Here is a 21924-nt window from a genome sequence, read left to right as displayed (position 1 = left end):
TTAAATCCAAAAATAGTTTGTGTCAACTGAACAATATTTCTCTCTTTTCTTCGAAAACTTTTTTCTCTTCTCTCGCTGTTCGTTTTTATTTGTTTCTGTTTTGTTTCATTCTTCTTCTTCTTTATTTTATTCTCCTTTCCTTTTCACGTTTGTTATGGTGTTTAATTATTCCTTATGTTGTGGTGACTGCTTGTGGCTTTTTGTTTGTCTTTGTTGTCAGCTAAAGTAGCAAACCATGTATTGCGTTCATCAATGTTCGTAATATTATACGCGATATTTATATCAAAGTTGTGTGGAAAGTGTATATGAGAATATATACACTCAAGTCAAAAAATTTAGTATCTGGTTTTCAGGGCTGACAATATGTTTTGTAAAAAATTTAGATTATGATTGTTCCTACAATCGGTATTGTTAACGAATTTTACAATATTGCGGAAATTCGAAAGTTGTTTTTGTTTTCTATGTTCGGAACAAAAGATGGTATTTTTGGATTTGGATTATAATGTTTGTACAAAACAAACACATTTTTGGAACCAAAATAGATATTTTTGTTCCAACAAAACCGAAAAATATTTTTTCTCTGCGAGTATGAAAAAGTAAGGCAGAGTGTTATGAGAATGAGAAATAATGAACTTGACACACAGGCAATACGTCCAATTTTTGGATAATTAGGTTAGGTTAGGTTGGGAAAAAGGATGATGTAAGATCACCACATGTCCGTATGGACATACACTTAAGCCCTAAAGGAGGCATGTTGTGCGCTTTAATTTTGGGGCCAGGATGAGGTTATAACTAGAATGTGACAAATTATTATAAATTCCTGATTAACCTGTTGACTTTAGTTTAAACTCGGCTTTTTAAAACTTGATTGTCCTTATTTGGTCGAGTCCCTGTATAATGTCTTTCCCTAATAGGGTTCCCGAATTTGTGAAAGCTTGGCAATGACAGAGGTAGTGTTCCAACGTTTCGTCGTCCTCTCCGCATGTCCTGCATTCACTGTTTTCTGCACAGCCTATTTTGTGCAGATGCGCTTGTAGTCCCAGGTGTCCGGTAAGGATGCCCGTCAGTCTACTAATGTCTTTTTTACTTAGTAATAGTAGTTCCCGGGAGCCACCGTAGTGCAATGGTTAGCACGTCCGCCTTGCACTCAGAGGGTCTGCGGATCCCAGGCCAAGCAACATCAAATTTTCAACGTTGGCAAAATTCCTCCTCAGTAATGCTGGCGACATTTCCTGAGTATTTAAGCCAGCGTCAGGCACCATACTTTTCTATTGCATACTTTACGGGGTGTCATTGTGTGAGTGCATGCTTTTTCAATTGGTTGAATTGTGTGTGTGTGTGTGTGTGTGTGTGTGTGGAGAGAGCAACGTTCAATGAGCGCACGTGTGCGCTCTCTCGCCTGACGCTGATTTAAGTCATGAAAAATTTCTCTACAAGTGGTATAAAAAGTAGGTCCCATATTATTAAGCCAATATGAATCGGCATGCACTCATTGATATGAGAGAAGTCTCCCTTGTCCCTTTGGGGATGTTTTGGTAACATATGTATGTATGTATGTACATATATAATAGTTGTTTCCTGGTGTTGTACTCCTCTGGGTTTCCCAATAGGATTTTTGTGTTTTCCCCTTCTCTTCACCACTCCAGTGCATTTTTGCCCATGCCTTTAGCTCTAGACGCGTCGCCTTTAACCCAGCTACTACGTTAGAAAAAAATCACATACGCTAGGGGATAATAGCTTGAGGTGTTTATTAGAGAAATTTTTTGTCTGATCACTAATAAATTCAGTAAAGAACTTAAAATTTACATAAATTTGATGTCAATATTATCGGCAAAAAAATCTGTCAACTGAAAGCATTAGGATTCGTTGTTATTGAATGTAAAAATTACAACAATAAATGTCAATTGTTTGTATTCTTTATTTATTTTTTGTTTTGTTGTCATCTAAAACAAGAAAAATATGTAAGGAAAATTCTAAAAAAAAATAAAATGAAATTTTGACATGCCATATTATATACGCACGGGATGCAATAAACAGACTTCTCAGCACAAAATATTGATGAAACTAATTGATTTCAGTATACATATCTCGAAACTTCATGCACTGAGTAGTAAGGACATTTAATTATATCCCACCAGTAAGACATAAGGTGATGATAAATACGATTTCGGTCATCAAATAACCCCAACGTAATAGCAGGATTAAGGGTTTGGCATTTTCTAGACTAACTGTAGTTTGCTTCCTAGCTTGTTTTGTCAAGGAGTTTCGTTACCCCTAATCCCTATATGCCCTGCTACTCATGTAATGTTTACCGTACCATGTTGGGAGTAGTTGTTTATGGACTTTATACAGTCCAATACAGTTCTGGATTTCACTTGGTTGTTATAGCCTTAATGGTTACTTTGCTGTCCGTTAGGATGTTCGCAGTCGTAGGCTTTGTGCGAGTGTCAAACCAGTTCAGACACTCTGTTATCGCTCGGACTTCTCGTATCTGGTTCCATGATATAGAAACTCAGTCCCGTTCTTCCCTCTAGCACAGCCCCATCCAAAAACCCGGGGCTTTCAGCGGGTTTATGGATGGTGCTAGTGCTAGAGCTCCATCGATCCACATGTCTCTGCCTGGTATTAAAACTTCACACAAGGCTACTTCACTAGTTTCAGGTATACGGTTCGATATTTTTTGATTTATAGACTCCCCCGTTGTGACCCTTAGCATACTTTGGTGGTATGTTCTGTGGTTTTTTTTTCGATCCACTCGCTTTAGCCTTGTAGCTGCGATGGCTACTTCGTACCCTACTTGAATTTCTATAGGGTGCACAAACAAAATTGTTTATAATTGTTCCAGATTAGGATTTACAAGGACGAGGATGCAGCTGCATCCTCGCCCTTGTAAATCCTATTTCTCTTCTTAATCATGCCTTAAGCATGTCTCTAGGGAAGAGAACAACGGGACATTTGTACAAACGTTATATAGCTACCTAAAGCTATTTCCTTATCAAGCTAGAATTACATTTATTCCCTATATGAAGTGGAATATGGAATGACTGGCTCATGTTCCCTTTACGCAGAACTGAGAGTTCCACAACCTCGTCAATGCTTCTTATATGGCCATTCGTCTGATGGTGCCGAAGGTTACGAAATTATCCAAATTTACTTGAAAATCACTCGTCGATTCGCGCAACTTATAGACGACTTCGTCGTTTGTATGGCGTTCAGCGATGAGGCGCATTTTTGGCTTAACGGGTTTGTTAATAAGCAAAATTGCCGCATATGGAGTGTGACCAATCCACAAGAGACCCTACAGACTCCATCACATCCAGAAAAATGCACCGTATGGTGCGGTTTTCACGCGGGTGGCATCATCGGACCTTATTTCTTCAAAAATGAGGCCGGAGCTCGCGTTACGGTCAATGGAGATCGTTACCGCACCATGATCAATGATTTTTTGTTTGAAAATATGGATGACATTGATCCGGAGGAGATGTAGTTTCAACAGGATGGCGCTACGTGCCATACGGCGAACGCAACCATCGACTTATTGAAATCAAAATTTGGCGATAAGTTGATTTCGAGAAGTGGACCTGTCAATTGGCCTCCAAGGTCGTGCGATTTGACACCTCTCGATTATTTCCTGTGGGGCTACGTGAAGTCACTGGTTTATGCTGATAAACCAGCAACAATTGATGCCTTGGAGGCCAGCATTGTTCGTGTTATTCGTGACATACGGCCAGCAGTGCTCGAAAAAGTGGCAAAAAAATGGACGTCCAGAATGCACTTCGTCAAGAACAGCCGCGGTGCCCAGATGCCCGAAATCATTTTCAAATGTTAATGTCACGTATTGATCTTACGAATAAAACAAAATTTGATTACAATTTAATTTTTTGTGTTATTTTTTACAATTTCAAGTTCTATCGGGCTTAAAAAAACACCCTTTATTTTATCTGATCTGACTGAGCGGACGTTAACTCTTGAACGGTGTACCCGATTTGTCCAGTATAAAAAGGCCTAATATATCCTTCAAAATGCGCTAAAGTCAACCAGTAAGGAAAGGATCAAAGTCGGGCGTGGCCGACTTTATGATACCCTATATATAATTTGACACATTTATTTCTAGACCAAATTCAGTCACACATTCCAAATTTGATCGAAATCGGACACATATAGCGCGCATGAATATATATGGGAGCTATATCGAAATCTGAACCGATTTCGATTAAATTTGGCAAATTTAATATTGGCATTTCAAATATCGGACATACATATATAGCGTGTTTGGTGCAGCAAATACGTGAAATCGGCCAAGAATATATATGAGAGCTATATCCAAATCTGAACATATTTTCACCAAAAGCAATAGCGTTCTTACTATGACTAAAAAATTATGTTTCCCAATTTTCAGCTGAATCGGATTATAAATACGATATCTACGTTAGGAACAAAAGTGCATGGACAGATGCACGCATTATAGGTAATTTGGACAAGTTTTTAGGTAAAAAATCGATTTTGAACGTTTAATAATGCGAGTTTTATAACTGGACTCGAGTCAAAATTTCGAAGGCAAAATAAAAAATATTAAATATTAAAAAATTAAAATTTAGAGCAGAATTTTAACGCCATTTTGTTAGAGTTTGGTAATAATCAAATACATACATATGTAGATATGTAATTCAGTGGAATGGTGGCGGTGTGTACTTTCTGTTTTAAGATATAATTTTTTTTGTTACAGCGGAAAAATATCTTATATAGGATACAACCTAAGATTTTTTTGTTATAAAATTATAGTTTTATATATTGGACTTTTATAAAATTGTCCAACTTTGTCTGAGATTCTGCCACCGGGACATCTTCAGAAAAGGGCTCTCACGTCTTCATATAGTCCTTATAGTACGGCACCTCCCGATTTCCTGTATTTTGAAGGTTGTGCCCTCAATATCCCCCCCAAAATGGATGAAATTTGGTGTTAAGTCTTCCTTGGGGGTAAACAACTTTCCACCTCAAATTTGTTGATTTCGGTTCAGGCCTTCATATAGCTCCCATTGAACGATTTGACATGAATCGGACCAAAAATAGGGGTTGCATAAAATTCCGCTGTCTACGAATTATTGACTATGTATGTATGTGACATTGAATTTCACGGTATGGTATATAGTATCACCTAGGGTCAAACTATTCAATAGGAATTTTTTAGTATATATTTTAAAAGGTTCCGGTTCCAGTAGCATAGTCAGTTTTAGATTTTTTAGATTTTTTTGAAAATTGAGGGTTAGGCCGTTTTGGCTCTGAGCGCCTCATATGTAGATGTGATATTGTGCGCTCTTTGATATTAAAAAAGGCTCCCCAAACAATTCGAGGGTGTCCATTTTATATCGTAAAATAGATTTGAAAATATTGAAATTTCTTCTTTTATTTGTGTATAATTACACTGTACAACAAAATCAAACTTTTTTTAAATTACCATTACAATAAAGAAAGAAAGGGGGCCGAAAAAAAGAAGACACGTGAAATACGTAGTGACCGTTAACCGAAAGGTTTTTAAAAAAGATTTAAACGAATTTTATTCTGATCGAAGTCATAGCTCAATTAAGACTGACTTCTTCTTTATTTAAAAATTATAATATAGCTTTACATTGTTAACCAAAAATGCTTACATAGCTAAATACTAGTTTTAATAAAGTAAGAAAATGTTATGAGCTGATTTCTTCGAATTGTTTATTTGGTGATTTTAATTATTTAGAATTGTTTTTGATTATTGAAGTAACCTGGAATTTTGCTATGAGAAAATATTTAATGCCGGAAATGGTAATTAGGTTACTGTCTGTTAATTTCTTTAATAAATTCTTCGAATTTATCAGGTGGGTAGGTGTTTGCATATGTAACTACCCTCCCCTTTAGATCAGAATTCTCCTGAATTCGATTATTCAGATTTATTTTGATATGACTAAATTTTGTTCTCCAAAAACAAATTATTAATATGACTGTAAATATGATGAAAATATTACATCCATATATAATTTTATTGTGAATTTTCAAGTTCGAAATATTTTGAATGTTGTCTCTATTTTCATCATATATTTGCTCAAATGTTAGCTTGTTTGTAAAATTATACATATCATCATATTGTATGCTCATAATATTTTCTTCTACTTTTTCAATTAGATTAGAAAAATAATAATCATTAATTTTTATTGAACAATTGTAAAACTGAATCAAGTTATTTCCATTTAGAATTGTGTTATTTTTATTACATGTATTGTTTACAAATAAATTGAAGGCATTTTTAACCAATATTATTTTTTTTATTTAACGATATAATTTCCAATTCTTTACTTGTTACTAATTTACAATTTTTTGTTATTATACAATGATTGCTGGGTTTTAATTGTCTAAAATGTTTATTTTCTTCAAATCTCATGGTTTTATTTTTGTATGTGAACAATTCTTCTATTGGTGCTTCTATTTCTTTCTGTTCATTATTTGGTAATGGTACAATTGTTCTTATTTTAACTTGTATAAACTCTTTTGGAATTTTTATTCCTATTATTAAATAAGTAGCATTAAAGGTTGTTATTCCTTGTTGTAAATATTTAAGCTTGTTGAAATCAATATTATACTTGTGTATTTCATTGTTTGTTAAAATGTTCGGATGGAATATTCCGTATTTAGCTGAAATTACATTGTCTTGTAGTTGTTCTATTTTACTTTTTAACAGTTGAATTTTTGTCATTTGTTGTAAATACATATGTTGTTGGTATTCTTGATTTTCAAATTTTTTTATTACATTTAAATTTCTTTCCATTTCTTTTTTATCATTTTTAACAATATTTTTATTTGTTCTATCGCTAAATTAAAATGATTGTTAATATGTATTTGTTCGTTTAATGTTTTCTCAGTTTGTAATAAGTGTTTTTGTATGTTCTGTCTGTCATAATCGTCCATGGTTCCAAATGTCCACTTTGATAAAGTTCCTACTGCGTTTATAAGTCCTCGCTTTTGTCTTTTTATTGGAACTAATGCCATTAATTTATTTCTTGTTTCTAGTAATTCCGTTTGTAGCATATTTTTGTTGCTTGCATTCATGAGTATAACATCATCTGTCATTTCATCAATAATGTTTTCTATTTCCTTAGTGTCCACTATGTGTAAAATTATGTCACTGTCCATAACTATATCCTGGTCTCTTATTTGTAAGTCGATAAATCCTTTTTGGTCTACCAATTCTGTTAAAGTCAATGCGGTTTCACTCTGTGCTATCCATATGCACGTTGTCATCATTATTGTCATCAATAGTATCTGTAAATTTTAGAGGTTTTTTAATGTTACTTGGATGAATGTTTTGTAGTTTGCTTTTCCTAAACTTTGGCTGCTCCTTATGCCTAACAGCTTTATAATTTTTAATAAATCCTTCTGATCTTGTTTCCTCATAATTTTCACTCTTTTTGTTTAACTTGTGAATGATTTTGTGTTTTGTCGTTTCTATGTTATTTTTTACTACTTTAAGATCTACTTTATTATTATGTACTTCGTTTGGTGTACATTTTATTGTTGAGTGGAATCTGTCATTATAGTTTCTAATAGCTTTCTGTATTAATTGTTTGACTGACAAACTTTTTTCTAACTTATATAAAATTCTAAATTTCTCTCCTATGGTGTTGTGAAATCTTTCGATATCTGAATTGCCTGTATGACTATTAGGTTTTGTTAGATGAAGTTCGATGTTTTCATTGTTTAAAAATTCCTTTATTCTAGTAGTTTTGAATTCATTGTCTGCTATTATTTTACTAGGTACTCCTATTTTTGTAAAGTGCTCTTCCAATTGTTCCATAATTGTAATCTGATTTCTATCATTTAAAGAATACGCTGCTCCGAATTTTGAAAATTTGTCAATAACTGTTAAGAAATGATGTCCTTTCATGACATAGGTATCTATGTGTATGATTTCATTTTTCCTTGTCGGTGTTTCTGTGATATAGAATTTTGGTTTGATTGGTCTCCTATCATACTTTACTTCCTGGCAAATTTCACACTATTTATATATATATATATTTTATATTTTATATATATATATATTATTCCTAATTTGGTTATATGTTTCTAATATCCCTGAATGCATACTTTCTTTTACGTGATATAATGAAATTTGCTTAACAGCTTCAACTTCGGTTTCTATGTCTTGAGCTCTCATTGTGCATTTAACAAATTCTATCTGTTTGTCATTAGAATACATTTCAATAAGTTTGTTCTGTACTTTATTATAATTGTGATCAGAAATTTCCGAATAAATTCCAACCTTTCCTTTTGTTATATATTTTTTAAATATATTTCCCATATCGTCAAAATCACTTTCTGCAATAAATATGATTCTTTTTCTGTGTAATGTTTTTAGTTCCTCTATTTTATTATTTGTCAAAATAATTAGAGTTTTATATTTATTAACTATCTCTTCTTTGATTAAAAAATGATCGCATAAGTTTTCTTCTGCAGAGTGTACTGTAGCCATTGTTTCATCTTCTACATTGTTAACTAAAAAATTTAAATTTTCAGTATCCTTACCATCCCTGTCTTCTAAAATAGTGTCCTCACTATTTTGTATTCTACTTAGGAAATCGGCTACTTTGTTTTCTTTGCCTTTTAAATATTCGATATCAAATTGATATTCCCCTAGTTTTAATAACCATCTTTGGTGTCTAGGTGACATGTCCTTGCCTTTGTATTTTGAATGGAGAAATTTAATTGGCTGATGGTCAGTTAAGATTTTAAATCTTCTGCCATAAACATACGGTCTAAAGTAATTAACACTCCATTGAATTGTTAGAAGTTCTTTATCTGTAGCTGAATAATTTTTTTCATGATTATTTAAAGTTCTTGAAGCGTAACACACTGGGTGTCCTTCTTGAGATAATACAGCTCCTATCGCATAATTAGATGCGTCTGTTGTAACAGTAAATGGTTTCTCAAAATCTGGGTAACGTAATATTGGATGACTACTAATTAGTATTTTCAATTTTTCGAAAGCTTCTATATATGTTGGATCCTTTAGATTAATCTTTACTCCTTTCTTTAAATATTTGGTTATTGGCTGTGCTATTTTCGCATAATCTTTCACGAATTTTCGATAATAGCCCGTTAATCCTAAGAAACTTTTAATTTGCTTTTCTGTTTTCGGCAATACTAAATTTTCAATAACTTTGATTTTATTAGGGTTCGGTTTCATACCGTCTTTTGTTAGGATGTGACCTAAAAATTCTGTTTCTTTCCTCATAAAGTTGCATTTGTCTATTTGAATTTTTAAATTTTTACTTTCTAGGACCTTGATTGCTTTAATATGTTCCTGTAATGTCGTACTAAAAATGAGTATATCATCAAGATACACTACACATGTTTTATTAATAAAATCTCTCAAAATTTCATTTATTAGGCGTTGGAAAGTCGCCGGTGCATTCTTTAATCCAAACGGCATTCTTATGAACTCATATAGTCCGTGAGGTGTAACAAATGCAGTTTTTTCCCGATCTTCTTTCTTTACTAAAATTTGATGATAACCTTTTGCCAAATCTAACGTTGTGAAATATTGAGCTCTTCCTAGCTTATCTAGTATTGAATCTATATTCGGTAGGGGATATTTATCATCAATGGTTATATCATTTAGTTTTCTATAGTCTATTACTATTCTGAATTTTCTCTCTCCTGAATTATCCATTTTTTTCGGAACTACTATTAATGGACTTGAATATCTGGAATAACTTTTTTGTATAATTCCTTGTTCTTCCATTTCCTTAATTTGTCTCCTTACCTCCATTTCGTGTTGAGGCGGATATCTATACAATTTCGAATTAATTTGTTGTTGAGTTGTAGTTTTTATTTCATGTTGAATTTCCGTAGTATTTGTTAATTGGTCTCTTTCTTTATATAACAAATTTTTAAATCTCTTCAATAGTGTTGTTATTTCTCTAAATTCTTCTTCTTCATTTAAATGGTCTAGTTTTAATCTATCTAAATTCAAATCTGTTGTTTCTAATGTATAAATTTTGTTAAAATCGTAATTATTTTCTAGTAGTTTAGTTTCCTTTTTATTTAGAATTATTTTTCCTTCGTCTATATTTATTTTTCCGTTTAAAAATTTTAAAATGTCCATACCAATTATAAAATCGTATTTTCTTCCTGTGAGTGGTGCTGATTTCCATCTCACTCTTGTATTATTTGGTAAATTAAATTCTTCTGGTGCTTCTGTGCACACTTCATATTTTATTGAATCTTCGGTCGTAATGGTACTAAAAAGAATGGGTTTTTCTAATTTTATTTTTGGAAAATCCTTTATTTCGCTGTTAATTAAACTAAAACTTGCTCCTGTATCTATTAACGCTTTGTAATTCTTACCTTGAATTACTATTTTTATTTTGGGTAACCAATCCGAGGCGGATTCATAAAAAAAATACAATTGTTTACTTCTTCCCGTCTTTCATAATTCATTTGAGTTTCTTCCTGGCTTTGCCTATTCGAAATTAAGCGATTTTGGCTAATTTGAAGAGTAGGGTGTCCTGCCAATTGGAGGTTGCTCATATTTGATTCAAGATTATCAATTTCCATAGGTTCGATCTGACCTTGCCTAAACTGATTCTGGCGATATTGGCCCGAATTCTGTCTAGGGTTTCCTGTCTGTGATCTTTGAACCGAATTATTGTGTTTATAATTATTTCTATTATTTCCACCGTAGTTGTTATAATTATTTTCCCTGTAATTATTATTTTGTCTATACTGTCCGGAGTTATTATTTTTATCTTCATTTTTATTTTTAGGATCATAGTTCTTATTCTTGTAGTTTTCATTCGTTTTGTCCGAATTTTTATTGTTCCACCTGTTTTCTTTCTTAGATTTCCTGTACTCTGGTCTAATACAGCTATTCTCAAATCTTCTACTGCTCATAGTTTTTAAAATGTTATTTAAAATTCCCTCATCGTAAATTTTATCTAAAAGAACTCCTTGTGTCATTTCCTTTATTGTGTTTACTAGTATACTGTCCATGTTACTTAGGTCAATGTAGTGATCGTCATTATAGTATACAGTTAACTCGTGTTAACTTTCATGTTGCTTACTCTTCTATAAAGTTGGTGCGGCTCCACGTCGGGTCTGTATCGGAGTTTCAGTGTTTCCTTGATCAATTGCCAATTATCTGGTTCAGGTATATTTATGATGGTGTTTTTTGCTTGCCCCTGGATAGTTCTGTAGAATATTGTCCTTACGGCTTCCTTCCTGGTTTCTTCATTAGTGATTGTTGATAAAAGATACTCTATGCTGCTAAAGAAAGAGTTGATGGACACTTCTCCAGTTTCTGTGAAAGTTGGTAGATTGCATATTGTTTTCCTCAAGGTTTCTCTTTCTGTGTTGTCTGCTTTATTTTTTAATTCCAAGTATGCCTGACGCATAGCCTCGAGCTGCTGCTCCCGCCTAGCAAGCTCTTCTACCATAGCTGCATTTTGTTGTTGTTGAGCCTGTAACTCAGCCATTCTGCTTCTATCAAAAATTCTTTGTCTTCGTTGTCTCTGAATTGTTGGTAATTTGATCGTTTCAGTTTAAGTTTGCTGTTATTTTGTGGTGTCTTTTTGTTTTTGTTAAAAATTCACTACACAAAATTTGATTAATTGATTTATTTTGCGGTGTCTTTTTTCTTGTATAAAAATTCACTACGCAAAGTTTTATTTTTGAAGAAATTATTTTGTGGTGTCTTTTTCTTTTATAAAATTCACGGCACAAAAATTATTTTCTTTTAAGATTTTATTTTGTGGTGTCTTTTTTCTTTTGTAAAAATTCACTGCACAAAAATTTATGTTCAGTTAGAATTCTATTTTGTGGTGTCTTTTTTCTTTTATAAAAATTCACTGCACAAAAATTAGATTCTGTTATGATTTTTATCTGTGGTGTCTTTTTTTATATGTTTGTACACTTCACTCTTTATTTGTGGTGTAATCAAATGACATATTTTAAAAATTCACTTCACAAGATTTTATTGTCCTTTTCACTGAACGATATTTATATTTTTACGGTAACGAGGTACGTTTCACTGAATCCTTAAGTTTTTTAAAGGATCCTACCGACTGCGTCAAATACGTAGTGACCGTTAACCGAAAGGTTTTTAAAAAAGATTTAAACGAATTTTATTCTGATCGAAGTCATAGCTCAATTAAGACTGACTTCTTCTTTATTTAAAAATTATAATATAGCTTTACATTGTTAACCAAAAATGCTTACATAGCTAAATACTAGTTTTAATAAAGTAAGAAAATGTTATGAGCTGATTTCTTCGAATTGTTTATTTGGTGATTTTAATTATTTAGAATTGTTTTTGATTATTGAAGTAACCTGGAATTTTGCTATGAGAAAATATTTAATGCCGGAAATGGTAATTAGGTTACTGTCTGTTAATTTCTTTAATAAATTCTTCGAATTTATCAGGTGGGTAGGTGTTTGCATATGTAACTCGTGTATCGGCGTTTTGAAAGTTTACTTCGGGAAGTAACCTAAACAGACGTGGCAAGTTCCACCAATTTCTACAGGTTTTGAAATATTTGACATCAGGATTCCAAGGAACTTGCATTCTAGGTATAAAGTGTCTTTGGCAATATTGCAGACAACAATGCGGGGTATCTTTTTATGGAAAAAAATAACCCTCATGCGAGTAACTAAAGGGGTCTTTTTGGTCACTTTTTTCAAAAACTTTAAAAAACTACTTTAAAATGTGATCGTATCAGATCAAAATATTCTACAAAATTATTTGTCATAAAATTTTACTATATGTCCCCGAATACACCAAAACTCTAAATCGTACCTAAACGCCAGGGATCTGCCAAAAGTAAAATCACGTTTTAGGGTTAATGTTGTACTTTATCTGAGTTTATTAAGTTTTGTCGCACAAAACTTCATTCTAGATAGAAGACGTCAAAGACAAAAATAATCTCCATCAAATTTCAATGTAAGTCGCAGAATTAATGAAATATGTATTTGCAATATATATCACTAAAATATATACATCAAGTCTGCCAACAAAACACCAAAATATTTTTTGAATAAATTTTTTTTGTTCTTGATGCATGAAAGTAAGATGAAATTTAGTTCTAGACGAAAGGTGTTAAAAGAAGAAATATTCTACACAAAATTTCATTGTAAGTCCCAGAACAAACTAGATATCTGAGTAAAATACTTTGTTAAGAAACTGACTTTACAAAATTAGATATTATAGGTAGAAATTATTTGTTAAACTTTTAGACTCTTAATTAAAATTTATTCCATACTGAGTCAAAATCTCCTAAAATACTTCACTTTTTGGGGGTTGTGTCAAAAGTTGAAATGATCCAAATTAAATTTCATTGTGAGTCTCTGAACAAAAGAAATCTGTAGCTATTATATTTAACATCTCCAGAAGCTTTCGCTTTTTATACCCTCAGCCTTTAGGCTAAGGAGGGTATATACACTTTGATACGATGAAAATGTGCCTCATCGAAATAATGGTTTTAGACCCCAAGTATGTTTGGACGAAATGTGTTTCAGACAATTTTGAGTCGATCTGGCCATGTCCGTCCGTCTGTCTGTCTGTCCTGCTGGCTGGAACGCACGATAACTCTCGAACGGATGAACCGATTCGGTTCAAATTTTGGCTTTGGTAATATTTTGCCCAAACTTAGTTTAAGTTCGAAGATGAGCTACATTGGTCCACTCCTTCCGGTACCTCCCCCACAAAAGTTCGAAAATGTTCGGAAAGTTTGTGCGCAAGATAACTCTTGAAGGGAGTGACCGATTTTGTCCATACTTTGTATAGCGAAAACTTTCTACCAGAGTAATATGAGGTTCCAATATGGTCTCAATAGGTCCACTCCATCGGGTACCTCCCGCACAAAATTTCGGAAAAGTTTAGTTTAGGGCATCTCTCGAATCGCTTTGATTTTTGTTTTAGCAACTTGTACTAACTGCCCTCCATACGACGGTACAAGTTTTATCAGGGGCAAGTCCATACTTCCTGAGAAAATAGCATGAAAGTTGCAAAAAACCCCTATGACACCGTGTGAGGTGGTTGGAGCGCAAGATAACTCTCAAACGGATCTGCCGATATCCAAAATATGGCCTTAGTAATATTTTGTCCAAACATAGTTTAAGTTTGAAGATAAGCCATATCGGTCCACTCCTCCTCCCCCACAAAAGCTCAGAAATGTTCGGAAAATTGTTCGTATGGTAACTCTTGAAGGGAGTGGCCGAATTGGTCTATACCTCAGGTTCAAATATGGACTATATATGTCCACTCCATCCGGTACCTCCCACACAAAATTTCGAATACGTTCACTTTATGACGTAATAACGAATCACTTTGATTTTTGTTGAAGCAACTTGCATTCGCTGCATCAATTACGATGGTAAAAGTTTTTTAGGGGCAAGTCTATACTTCTTGAGCAAACAGCCCGTATAGTGTAAAAACCCCCTATGGCACCATATGTTGTGGCTGGAGATCCACTTCCATAACGGTCAATGTCGATCCATTCCTTTTAGTATCTTCTCCGCAAAACTTTTGATCTTTAATCCTTATCAACATTTTTGTCGGTTCAAACGCCCAAAATTTTTAAAACCCCCTAAATACATACGTATTTTGGGATAAAATTGTTTCAATATACACATGCTGAGGGTATATCTCTGTCGGCATAGCCGACTGATACTTTTTCACTTGTTATATATGATTCTGGGCCATATTCTACCGTTTTTTTCACATTTTCGTTATCTGCGGTCAAAAAATATATTTTATTGAAGTTTTTTGATAATAAATTCTTTCAGAAGATTATGTGTGCTGGATCCAAACTGTTTCTGATATATATATATATATATAGGAAAATATTGATAACCCAGATCGGACTTTGAAAAATTACGTATTTTAGTACCATAAACTAAAATAACGTCATCAGGATAAGCCATAGGTTCCTGATATTGTATGTGAAAATGCGAGGATAGTCTACGGCTATTGTCCAGTGAATATATATCTGACATACGGGTCCTAACATCCATGATTTTGGTATGGTTCTAAATACTATAATGATGGCAGCTACTCCTGCTCTGACAAAATTGAATGGCTTATCAAGTTATTGACTATGTATGTGACATTGGCTTTCACGGTATGGTATATAGTACAGCAGAGTCGCGATAATTCGTAATCTTCGATAATTCGTATAAGCTTTCGGTCCCTTGAAGCCATTTCCTTCGCATTTATTCAAAATCATCTATAATTCGTATAAAAGTATCGGGCCCTTGAATTACGAATTATCGAATTATCTACTGTATCAACTAGGGTCAAATTATTCAATAGGGATTTTTTAGTATATATTTTAAAAGGTTCCGGTTCCAGCAGCATAGTCAGTTTGATTTTTTTTTGAAAATGAGGGTTTGGCCGTTTTGGCTCTGAGCGCCTCATATGTAGATGTGATATAGTGTGCTCTTTGATATTAGAAAAGTCTCCCCAAACAATTCGAGGGTGTCCACTTTATATTGTAAAGTAGATTTGAAAATATTGAAGTTTCTTCTTTTATTTGTGTATAATTATTTAGGACATAGACATAGATAAGGCTTATATTATTCTAGTTTTTTGTTGTGTTTTATTTTAATTTAATTGTTTTCCCTAGTTAGACATTCTAATCAAAGACTTGCATTGCAAAATATCAGCTCTTTCAGTTTCTCCAATTGTTGGCCAGAAAATCCTTGACTCATTAGCTGCAATTCCGTTTGGTCAATCAGCTTTTGTATACACTCCAGCATACGGAGACTCTGTACAAGTTTGGTCGACATGAATTTATGGCGGAATTTCATTTTGGCCTTTTTAATTTTGTTGTTGATGCGAGAACGACGACATGATTCGGCACGTTGCTGCTGCTGTTCTCGTTGTTGTTGTTGCTGCTGCTGCATGAGTGTTAAAGTCAAGTCATTTCTAACTCCATTGTTGGAACTGATGCTGTTACATCCGTTTCCGTTTGTATGTTGTTGGCCATTATTATCATCATTTGTTTTAGGTGTTGCATCCGTTGCCGTTTTTGTTGATTGCTCTGATGCGGCTACACTGCTACGTCTTTCAACAACAATGGGATTTTCCAATAGCATTTGTTCGACATAATGGTCTTCTTCACGTTTACAATTGGCCTTTAAACGTTGCATTTCAATTTCCACAACCTGCTCAATATATGAAATACCTCCTAAATGTTGAAAGTTACTGATGGATTGCATTTGAAGGTTTTGTGCCAAAGACATGAAGGCCTGCTGCAATAGTATGCCTTCTGTTGTTGGACTGGGACTAGTCAGCGGTGTGTTTGCTCTAGATCCATGGTGAGAATTATGTTCATCGTGTTGCCGTTGCTGATGTTGTTGTTCTTCCTGGTGTTGATGTTTATGTTGATGCATTGGTAAACGAATGGATTTGAAATGTTCCTTCGAATCGATTGGAATGCAATTACTTAGGCGAGTGACAACTTGGCTGAGTGTCAAGCAGACTTTTATACAGTCTCCAGTGTACTATCTTCATATGAAGCAATCTGTTCATGTTTATCAAGTCGTTGTGGTTGGCTATCAGTTCTGTTGATATTGTTTCCAACTGTGATAAACTGCAAAAAAATGTGGTACTTTATCAATTTGCCAATGTATGTCCGATGATAATTGACGAAGATAATCCTTAATATCGTTGTATTTTCTCTACAGGTATTCCAGTGAAATGCAGACGACATTGTTATTGACAAATAAATACTAAAGGATTTATGCTGTAATTTTTGTAATATGCAGTGACTGGCGATTTATTTTAAGTGTCAAAATTGGTTAGTGTGGAAGAAATGTGGGGGAGGTGTTGTTTTCAATGGGAGGAAATTTGCAACTTCAATTGCTGGGTAATTAACCGGGCATAGGTATAAGTGTCCTATGTTGTAAGGTCCTTGCCGGAACATAAGGCATATTTCTTCGAGACCTTGTATAATTCCGACCTGGTATAAATTAAGGAACCAAAACCTAATTGTGCGGGTGTTGATATTGTAATCCATGAAAAGGATTACTCGTCATCCGCAATAGCTGGAGGGTGTTGTTGTAGAAAACGATTGATATCATACGCTTCTGCAGGTGCTGGACTGCTCGCATATAAAGAGTATTTAGCGATGCAACCAGCGACGACCGGGTGAATCTCGCGGTGGCGGGTTCTTCGTTACCGAATTGACCCGGAACCGGAATACATCAGCGTTCCGGTAAGCGGCTGCCAACTCAGTGTACACATGTTTGCATTTGTATGATATTTCTGCTCTGTCGGGAGCAGCATATCCCGAAATGTCCGTATCGGATTCTTTGGTCGGTGCCAGAACGGAGTTTCCTCCACCCAGGATCAATATGGATGTGCTCAATTTGACATTTCCGCATTCACACACTTAAACTTGGGTGAGATGCATCAGATGCCGGGAGTGGATGCATCTCAGGGGTTGCTCTGAACTTGTCAGGGAGTACGACAGAAACTATGTTGATGTACATATGTTGGGTGAACGCAGCCCCCACTGAGTCGTCTTCGTTATCAGAATACGCGACTTCCCCGCAGTACCCCCAACAGCAGCAGCATACACAGCACTGTTCCAATCACTGAATATGCAAATTAAATGCCATGGACTCTGAATTAAGAGTGGACTTCCAGGATATGCATTGTCCTAAAAATCGATAATAGGAATTTTAAGAACATATTTTCTTCAGAGGTCATTTTTAAATATCGCTTTAGAAAACTGCACATAATTCGAAAACTAAAAATAGTTAGAGGATATGGAAGGTGGTGCTGGATAGGTCATCCAATATCCTTTCAGGATATGCATTGTCCTTAGAAATCGATAATAGGAACATTAAGAAAAAAATATTTTATACGTTTTTAAAATTTTGTTAGATGCAGTTCTGACTGTCATACTACACAAAACGTATTTGTTATACAACTTATTTGGGTCGTCGCAGGTTGATGTCTTCGCTAGTTAAATATGTATCTATTTTCACGCACATGCCTAAAATATATCTAAAAATTTCTTCAATCTGTTGGAACCTTTATATGGGCGGTACACCAAAACATGGAACTATGTGGACGATTTTTAATGGAGGAGTTTCGAGACCTCTGAGAACCTAAAGTGTCAAATTACAGCTAGCTCGGTTAAAAATTGTAGCTAAAATTCTCAAAATACCGAAATCGGGTAGTACGGTTATATGGGGGCTATAAATAAGGGCGAACTTATATACCAAAGGTGAACCATCTTCATACTTCTCCTATCTATGGAAAAAGATACTCGGGTGCAAAATTTTAGCGTTCTATTTCAATTATTGCGGACGCTAGAGTGATTACAAAAGACAAATATGGCTATATCGTCTTAGAATTTTATCCTGATCAAGAATAAATATACTCATATGGTCGCAAATGTTAAGATCGATGTGCTACAAACAGAAAAAACAAACTTAGTATATATACCCTGCATACTATGGTAGAGGTTATCAAAACGAATTTATATAATTGACTCGGAGGAATCTTCGACCAGGGGCCGTCACCTCAACAATTAAGCCGGAATGCCTGCTACGAACTCTTTTGCTCCAAGCCGGGATTGAGATGAACCCCGGGCCAGTATGGATCTGTTCCGTTTGCCAGATCGGCATCCATCACCAGTTAGTATTGGTGAGAAGTAATGGATGTATGGAGTGGGTGCATTTCCGAGGGTGCTCTGGCCTTAGTCGATGATGCTTGCTGCCACAAGTTGTTGTTCAGCGGCCCTGAAATGCCTCATTCATGCAATTCAATTGCAACGGTATCCGCAATTACGTCACCGAAATTGAAGATTTTACGAGTCGAAAAAAAACAACGTGGCCTAGGAAATGGTAATCAATAGTCAATTTTTCGACTCTTCGGTTTTGTTCTAAAACTAAAAATGGGATTTTTTGGTCTGGCGATTATTTCACTTTCCACTTTTTCATAATCGCAGAAAATCGTTTATAATCGATCATTTGTCGAGATTTCGTTTGCAACTGTAAAACCGCCAAGCCAACAATCAATATGCAAACTCGAAAATCGATCACAAGATAATCGTTTGTGCGATTTCCCTCCAGACAAACGTCGACTAAGATTTTTAGACTTTTGACTGCAAAAAGTCGATTAATCGATTAATTGAAAGTCAACTTACCTATCCATATTGTGGTCGCCGCGATCCCGGAAACAAAGCTCACCGCCACCTGTAGCTTACAACGTTGTGATGGTTACAACATTTTCCGGAAGGATCGCACAAGAAGCGGAGGAGGACTTGCCTTCCTAATACACCAGTCTGTCCAGTACAAACCCGTATCTCGCTTGAGCTTGACTCTAGTGGTCCATACATGGAATGTATGGTGGTAGCAGTAAAGTGTGGTACTGCCAAGATAGAGTTGCTTAATGTATACATACCGCCGATGAATAGCTTTGTCCGGCGTTATATGCCCCATATTAGTTCGCTTTTAAAGGGCAATAACCGTCTGGTGCTAGGGGATTTCAAAGCTCATCATGAGCTTTGGCATTTCCGTCCTAGGTAATGACCAGAGGGGTACAGCGCTGGCCAAGCAAATTAATAGCTCCACGTTTTGCACGTTGCATGAAGACGCTCCCACGAGGATTAGAGGGGATTGCCACAGCTCGCCAGATATCACCATTGTGGCACCACGTTATGTTACCTGGCAACCCGTAATTTTTCTTGGCTGGGACCACCTCCCTAGTTCCTAACCTCTGAACGCCGTACTTTCCTCAACCATGCGAAAGCAGATTGGCAAGGGTTCTGAGATTTTACCAATCACCGCTTCAGAGAGCTGCCCATCCCCTCAGATCCTCGGGTAGCTGAGAGAACTTTCCAGAACATCATCACTGCAGCAACCGTTCGCTACATACCTGCTGGTCGAATACCCGAAATAAGACCACATTTCCCAACGGGACTAGCAAATGAGCGTGATGAGCTTCGCCGTTCGAACCCTGAAGACCCGAGAGTTAGAGAGCTTACTCTTGAAGTCAACACGATAGTACACGGAGGAAAAAAACTGTATCTCTAACATATTTTGCAGCAAACATATATATGTTCTAACATAAAAATATATGTTATAACTTAAAATATGTTTGGATCCAAACATATTTTATATTTGCATCCAAACACATTATGTGTTTGCTGATTTTTTTCTGCGTGTAGGCGAACATAAACGGAAAAAGTGGCTAGATCACCTGAAGCAATGCAACATTGCTACAGGATTAAGTAAATTGTGGGCAACGATTTAATCACTCTCGAATCCGGGAAAGAAGGATGACAGAACGGCTGTTACTTTCAACGGAGTGACAGTAACTCACCCAAAGAGGTGCGCGTGTTATTTTAACCGGCAGTTCATAGAGCAACCCGAGAGTAATAGGGCGAAGAGGAGTGTGCCACGATGAGAATCTCTTTTGTAGTTGCCCAACATCAACATGGATTTCGGAAAATGCATAGTACTTCAACAGCATTAGACGCCATATCCACACATATCAGTAGAGGACTGAACCAGAACACACCGTGCGACCGAACAGTCATGGTGGCTCTTGACCTATTGAAGGCCTTCGATACTGTCAACCATGCCAAGCTGTTCGGGGATATAGAGAAGACTACTCTCCAGCCGTGTTTGAAACGTTGGGTGATCAAATATATGTGCGGATGCCAGTCGTTTGTGGAATTCAGAGATAAGAAATATAAAACCCGTAGACCGAAACAGGGAGTTCCCCAAGTAGGGGTGACATCTCCGGAACTGTTTAACCTCTATCTCTCTGAAATTCCACACCCTCCAGACGGCATAGAGATTATAATGTATGCGGATGATTGTGCGATATTCGCGTCGGGTCCTATCGTCGATGACATATGTGATAGGTTAAATATCTACATAGCTGACCTAGTACAGTTCTTCCATCTGCGGAATATGCAAATATCGGCCGCAAAATCCACTACCACACTGTTCACCACTTGGGCGGCTGAAATGAGACTTCCACTGAACATATTGGTCGATGGTGTACTGATTCCGACCACTAACTATTCCAAAATATTGGGTGGAACGTCCGACAGCAGGTTTAAGTCGTTCGCGCAAGCCACAGCTTTTTGCGATAAGATCAGAAGTAGGAACAAGGTCCTCAAGTCGCTGGCCGGGAGCACTTGGGGTGCTGACAAGGAAACCCTGTTGACCTCTTACAGCGCAATAGGCCGGTATGTGGTAAGCTATGCGGCGCCAGCGTGGTTTGCAAATGTTAACGCTACGCAGTGGAAAAAGATTCAAACCTGCCAGAATTCCGCCCTGAGGACTGCAACTGGGTGCCTCCGCATGACACCAGTAGACCATCATCATGAGGAGGCGAAGGTTTTCCTGTGCGTCAGCATAACAAGATGTTGTCGATGCAGTACCTGCTTGGGTGTTATCGCAATGAGCATCCCTGTCACGATTTAATGGAAAAGCTTTCCCCACCCAGGTACGTCAAGAGAGATCTTCATAATCTAGAGAGAGAGAGAGGTCCAAAGGTAAAAAAGAGAACCTCTAGATCAACGAGACTATCAGGCAGGCTTGGATAGCATTCACACCTGCATGGTTGCGCAGGCTGTACAGAGATGCAGTGGTGGAGACCACCCTCCATCCATCGCAGCAGAAGAACGCCAGCTGCCAAGGCAAACACTAGTGGTTTTAGCACAGTTAAGATCCGGACGATGCAGCCGCCTCAATTCGTATTGGACCCGAATTGATGCCATGCATGCCCGGCATGTGGATTGGAACCACATGACATACTGCATTTGCTTAGCTGCCCAGCTAACCCCACTCACCTGTCTCCTGATTCTTTATGGACGCAACCAGTCAAGGTTGCAGAATTCTTGAGTATGGATACAGAGGAACCAGAGCCTG

At 35.9% G+C, this 21924-nt stretch overlaps 2 protein-coding genes across 2 annotated transcripts in view; both read right to left on the bottom strand.

The window, feature by feature from the left end:
* The window catches only part of LOC141398353 (uncharacterized), a 285059-nt gene that overhangs the window by 31900 nt on the left and 231235 nt on the right, over nt 1-21924 (bottom strand). The gene's annotated exons all lie outside the window — the stretch shown is intronic.
* On the bottom strand, nt 15661-16416 carry LOC141396739 (protein sisterless A-like). Its single transcript, XM_073972375.1, has one exon. The coding sequence runs from the start codon at nt 16414-16416 to the stop codon at nt 15661-15663; it is 756 nt and encodes a 251-aa protein (XP_073828476.1).

This window comes from Musca autumnalis, unplaced genomic scaffold (genome assembly GCF_047663935.1).
Source record: "Musca autumnalis isolate F117 unplaced genomic scaffold, ASM4766393v1 scaffold_3, whole genome shotgun sequence".
In the NCBI taxonomy this organism is placed as follows: Eukaryota; Metazoa; Arthropoda; class Insecta; order Diptera; family Muscidae; genus Musca; species Musca autumnalis.
Note: the sequence above shows the minus strand (reverse complement) of the source record. Positions and strands in the feature narration are given on the sequence as shown.

Bases quoted from the DNA above. Each gene is read 5' to 3' on its own strand.
- LOC141396739 (XM_073972375.1), bottom strand. From the start codon at position 16,416: ATGCATCAACATAAACATCAACACCAGGAAGAACAACAACATCAGCAA.